The following is a 5,928-nucleotide window of genomic DNA, read 5'->3' on the forward strand; positions in this document are numbered from 1 at the left end:
TATGCTTTAACCGTTATTGATTTGAGGAGTAGATATGCGTGGGTTGTCCCTTTAAAAAACAAAACAGGTAATACACTTATGTTAGCCTTTCAACAGATATTTTAAGAAAAGTAAGAGAAAACCTAAAAAATTGTGGACTGATGAGGGTAGAGAGTTTTATTACAAGACATTTATGAATTTTCCAAAAAATAACAGCATTACATAAAACAGTACCTTTAATGAAGGAAAGCTGTTGTTATTGAGTGCTTTAATCATACTTTAAAAGAGAGACTATATAAAAAATTCACACAACTCGGTTCTCAACAATGGTCATCTTTTATTCAGGATATTGTAGATAAGTATAATGACTACGATTCACACGTCAACGAATACGAAACCATCAGAAACATTTACAAAATTAGAATATGAAAAAGAGATTAAGGTCAGAAAACCTAAGTTCAAAGTTGGTGATATAGTCAGAATATATAGATGAAAATCTCATTTTGAAAAAGGTTATACTAAACGATGGACAAATGAGTTTTTTTAAATTGTTGATGTGATAGATACAGTTCCTTGGACTTATAAGGTATATGATTTAAAGGGGGAAGAGATTTTAGGTTCATTTTATTCACAGGCATTACAAAAGACAAACCAAAGCAGATAATACTCATGGGAGCAATAGGTTGGTGCTTCACTCCCCTCTACTATACACCTTTATGGACACTCGAGGACCAAGTCCGAGGTGTATAACAGGTTGCATCTGTGGAGGGTTAAATTAAAAAATATATATATAATGTGTGTCAAGGGGGACGTTGTTAGATCTGAGAACCCTAAACACAGAATCCTCAACTGAATATTTCGTCAAGGCTTAACTTTTGTTTGTTGGTGTGTGTGCAATGGGGGACGTTCTTAGATCTGTGAACCCCAAACACAGAATCGTCAACTACATAGTCAAGGCTTAACGTGTGTGTGTGTGTGTGTGTGTGTGTGTGTGTGTGTGTGTGTGTGTGTGTGTGTGTGTGTGTGTGTGTGTGTGTGTGTGTGTGTGTGTGTGTGTGTGTGTGTGTGTGTGTGTGTGTGTGTGTGTGTGTGTGTGTGTGTTAATTTAACAGGGAGCATAATCAACCCCAACCCATCCCTCACCCACCCTAACCCTCACATTCAAATTCTCAACCCCAACCCAACCCTCGCCCAACACAATATCTTTTTTTTAAACACATATTTCAACAATATATAGTTTTTATATATTTTTTCTCTTCTTCCAATTCTGTCTTATAAGGCTTTCAAGTTTGATGAAGTAGAAAGGGGGTGTAAAAACTTTCCTGCATCTTCTTCCAAGAACTAACAATATATTTTTTTCTGTTTTTTTTTCTCTTCTTCCAATTCTGTCTTATAAGGCTTTCAAGTTTGATGAAGTAGAAAGGGGGAGTAAGAACCTTCTTGCATCTTTTTCCCAGAACGAACATAATTTTTTTTTATGTTTTTTTTTTTTCTCTTCTTCCAATTCTGTCTTTTAAGGCTTTCAGGTTTGATGAAGTCGAAAGGGGGAGTAAGAACTTTCCTGCACTTTCTTCCCAGAACTTTCTTGATATTGCTCTCATCAAGCACCATCCAACAAAGAACTACATCGATAGGTTTATATCCCCAAGAGTCTTATTGGTAGAAGCCACATTTCAAGTCTCCAAAATATACCCAACTTTCTAAGTCTCCAAGGTATAACCACATTCCTGTTGAGTTTCCAAGATATGTCTCACATTGTGAGTTATCAAGCCAGAACTGACATTTCAAGTCTCCAAAAATATAACCATCTATCCAAGACTCCAAGGTAGAACCACAATTTCCAGAAATATTGTGGGTTTCTGCAATAAGTTTCACATCGTAATACTGTGGATAATCAGGTAAAACTTCATTTTTCAAATTTTTATGGGTTTCGGTGATAAGTCTCACATAATATAACTGTGGATCATCAAGAACAACTCAATTTTTCCAATTTTGATGGGTTTCAGTGATAGATCTCACATAGTATAACTGTGGATCATCAAGGAAAACTCCATTTTTCCAATTTTTATGGGTTTCCGTGATAGATCTCACATAGTTTAACTGTGGATCATCAAGGAAAACTCCATTTTTTCAAATTTTTATGGGTTTCGGTGATTGATCTCACATAATATAACTGTGGATCACCAAGGAAAACTCCATTTTTTCCAATTTTTATCAGTTTCGGTGATTGATCTCACATAGTATAACAGTGGATCATCAAGGAAATCTCCATTTTTCAAAATTTCTGAAATCTGTGAGTCTTCTTGGTAAAACTTGTCTTATATTCTGGCTCATCAAGGTATAACTTGTTCAGTGGGTATTGTCTTGATAACTCACAATGAGTACCATCGATGTAAAACTATTTTTCAGGATTTTGCAGGTCTCCAAGGTATAACTCTTTAGTTGGGTCATCAAGGTCGAGCTTGTTCTGTGGGTCTTGGTCGCTCATAAGGTCTTCAACCAAACCAACAATTTCGCCCCAAGTTGTGGAAAAAGCAGTATTTTCATTTCGTATTTCTGATACAATTTCCTGTGAGAGAAAATATTAATATATTAATTCAGTGATTTAATTATTAAATTATTATATGCTTATATCAAACTCTGTAAATAGGAAAAGAAAATCTTACTTCAACAGATAAGAGTTTTGAATCCAGTTCATCAACTTGAAGGTTTAGTTCCATTCAAGTAGTGGAACTCCAAGGAACTCCAAAGTTATCCCATTCAAGCTCATCACAGCAGTCCATTCTCAGTAAAAGTAAAAATATGTTTAAATTCAGTCTGGGTTTCAAGCCTTTATATGGAAAGACTGGTGGGTGTGGTTTCCTTTGGAAATTCCCTGGTCAACAACAGGAAAGCCTTGTGAGTCAGAGATTAACTGGAAATGATGGAAGAGTAGGTGGTCCTCACAAAAGAGGGTGGGGCTTACTAAAAGTGGGCGGGACTTAGGAAAAGTGGGCGGAGCTTAGAGAAAGTGGACATGGGTGATAAAAAGTTGGCGTGGTCTAGAAAAGGGCGTAGCTTCTGAAAAAAGTGGCTGAGGCTTAAGAAAAAATAATGTATGGATCAGGAGGCGGACAAACAATAACATTGAGAGAAGTTTATCATTTTATTTCTGCTCAACAAAGACATATTAACCAAAAACTAAGATCTGAAATAATATTTGTGAATATACTCGATGGTCATGAATGTAATCGGAAAATTAATTTATTAACTCGAATAGAACATGGACAAATATTTATTGGATCACTCTTTGAGTGGAGTGAAAATATAAAAGGAAATCAGTAAGTCATGGGGCAAAGATCAATCTCTTCTTTTGACCTGATGGGCTGAGAGTCAGAGAGTCAAAGGGGGGGGGGGGAGAGAAAATCATTCTCCTCTTTTGACCTGATGGGCCCTGAGTCAGAAAGGTTTCCCAATACATTTCTTTGGGTTTTTTTTTTTTAGGTCTTGAGACAGTCTCAATTCAACATGAGCATGTATGGGAGAGATAGAAAATCATTCTCCTGTTTTAACCGAATTAGCCTTCAGTAAGAAAGGTTAGCCTACACATTTCTGTGGGGGGGGGAGGTATCCATCTCCTGTTTTGAGGTTTTCACGGTTTAATTCATAGAGTCTACCCCGTTTTCCCCATTCATTTGCATGGATGCCTCAGGAACCCCATTATTCCTCTACTCACCAGCCACAACTCTTACACGACAAACACAGACTCGATGACACCACTGATGGCACCTGCAACCCCTGCCAGGCCACATGACAAACAACAAAACACATGATGGAAGACTGCACGGTACTGGCTCCATTTAGACAAGAGCACAACATCATATCTGTGAGGGATCTCTGGGTCGCTCTTGGGAGATCGATCGGCCATCTCTGTGCTGCGGGCCTGTTCGAGTAGAACTGACCAGGGCAAAACACCAACAACAACAACACCAACAACAACTCATTTTCGGGAGTGATTCAGAATGACCCTCTGTATACTACGACCCTCACACAATGTCTGACTGTTAATGAAAGGGACATTGCGAACTTTACTCTCCACAAGCAAGTGTTAGTCAATGCGAGGCTGGATAAATGTCCCTTCTAAAGGATGGCGATACCCTGTCTCCAACGCACAGGTTTGTAGTTTGGAATCAAACTAAACAAAAACGTTTCAGAGGCAAGAACACCAACTCTGGACGATCCTTCAATCTCACAATAGTTGTTTATTCATCCATTTAATAAGTGTTTCTGAGAAAGAAGTTTCACATGTTTAACTTGACATTTTACCAGACAATTGAGTTTTCACTTTACATTGTCCAATGAAATGGTTTGTATTTTGATTGAAAATTTATAATGTTATTGAAAGTTATCTAATGGAAGTGCACAGCACCTTAAATGTCCACCAAAGGAAACATCTGACAAGGATACTTACTGTAATATTGAGTTCCGCAGAAGAAATGCGGTATGTTCGAATGCTTGCTGCAACTGATTTAGTTTCTTTGGTACGAGCCCGTGAAGTAAATCTGAATGAAAAGTTGTCCACCAGCATGTCTAAGTATTCTTCAGGTTGAACCATGATTTGGACATCTTGTTCTGCAATATTAAAAAACATAACTGGCAAAGTCATATAATCTTACAATATTGTGTCAAAGGAAAGCGTAAAAGTACAATACTTTGTTAAGTCACAAAAATTCAATGAATTGCCAGATTTCCTTTTCACCTTGTGAAGCTTGAAGCTTTAGTTCGACGTCTTTCTCGTAAAACTTGCCAACGACATTCCCTGTGTAAGTGACAACATGGCCCAATATTTTCAGCTTGATCGTGCGGATCACGCTGCTCTCATTGATGACCCGAACCTTGGCATTCAGTGGCTTTCCAACAGTCATATTTTCATTCGTCTCAATGATGAGCTGAGTGCTTTGGTCTGGCGTCTCAGAAATGGCACATATTGCACGGTTTGCCATAATTCCATGACGTTCAAAATGTGAAAGGCGAGACGAATCAAACATGGCCACTGGCCCAATGGAGGTTGTCATGGGTGACATGATAGTTGGATCATCATTCCTTCGTGCCAATCGATGAGAAACATCAGCCGACCTATCTGGGTTGTACATCATTTCTACATTTGAAATGTTTGACATTCTTGATGAAGCTAAAACTGGAAAGGAAAATTCATCACTTCTCCCACTTGAAAACCATCTGTTAGGATTTGCAATTCGTGTTGCCTTTTGCACAACCACCCTTTCTTCCTCGGAACCTGAAATACAAATTATTTATTCTCCAAAAGGACAGACAACTGCTTCATTTTTGCAATAAAAGGTGTTCACTGAAGCTCTCATGGTGAGCCCCTACCTTGAGTATTTAAGCTGATATGGCTGACATGAAGAGGTTTAAAATTGAATTATTCCTTACATGTAATTTCTTCACTTTAATTTATTTATTTCTTTTTCATAATTGGCATGGTGCACTCTGGGTTAATTTTTTGTGCAGCTTTAAACATTCCTGATGTTTTGATGGTCGACTAAAGACTATATAATGCAGTTTTGAGTGGGTGACCCAAATTGAACACACACAAACACACACACACACACACACACACAGTTAGTATATTTTCTAGGGACAACCATTCATCAACGAAAGATGTAGGGATGGTTTCACATGATCATTTATTGTGACCATCCCAACCTTGTTTACATTCCTTTTGGAGGAATATCCCGATACATCCTTTTGCATTTAAAAAAAAATGGTTTTATTACTTGTTCTAATCAATCTGACATACAATAATATTTAAAAATAATGTGTACTCTATTATAATATTAAAGTATACGTCGTATTAAAAACACTCAAAATACGTGACATTGGATTTCCAATTTTTTCTGGAACTAAAAATCCTTACGTGATGGATTAATTATGATTTGAGATTTAAAATCA

At 37.3% G+C, this 5,928-nt stretch overlaps 1 protein-coding gene and 1 pseudogene across 1 annotated transcript; both read right to left on the reverse strand.

Moving 5' to 3' along the window:
* Window positions 1-1,325: 1,325 nt before the first annotated feature.
* On the reverse strand, window positions 1,326-2,762 carry LOC147007039 (uncharacterized; annotated as a pseudogene).
* Window positions 2,763-3,706: 944 nt separating this feature from the next.
* On the reverse strand, window positions 3,707-5,281 carry LOC147007040 (uncharacterized). The gene is made up of 3 exons (XM_085867612.1): window positions 4,718-5,281; window positions 4,430-4,590; window positions 3,707-3,901 (listed from the first exon to the last, which is right to left on the reverse strand). The coding sequence occupies exons 1-3, from the start codon at window positions 5,136-5,138 to the stop codon at window positions 3,707-3,709; spliced, it is 777 nt and encodes a 258-aa protein (XP_085723738.1). The 5' UTR covers window positions 5,139-5,281.
* Window positions 5,282-5,928: the final 647 nt, after the last annotated feature.

The sequence above is a fragment of the Eptatretus burgeri genome, unplaced genomic scaffold, assembly GCF_056783735.1.
Source record: "Eptatretus burgeri isolate ZD-2024b unplaced genomic scaffold, Ebu_testis_v1 Ebu_testis_scaffold_881, whole genome shotgun sequence".
NCBI classification, from domain to species: Eukaryota; Metazoa; Chordata; class Myxini; order Myxiniformes; family Myxinidae; genus Eptatretus; species Eptatretus burgeri.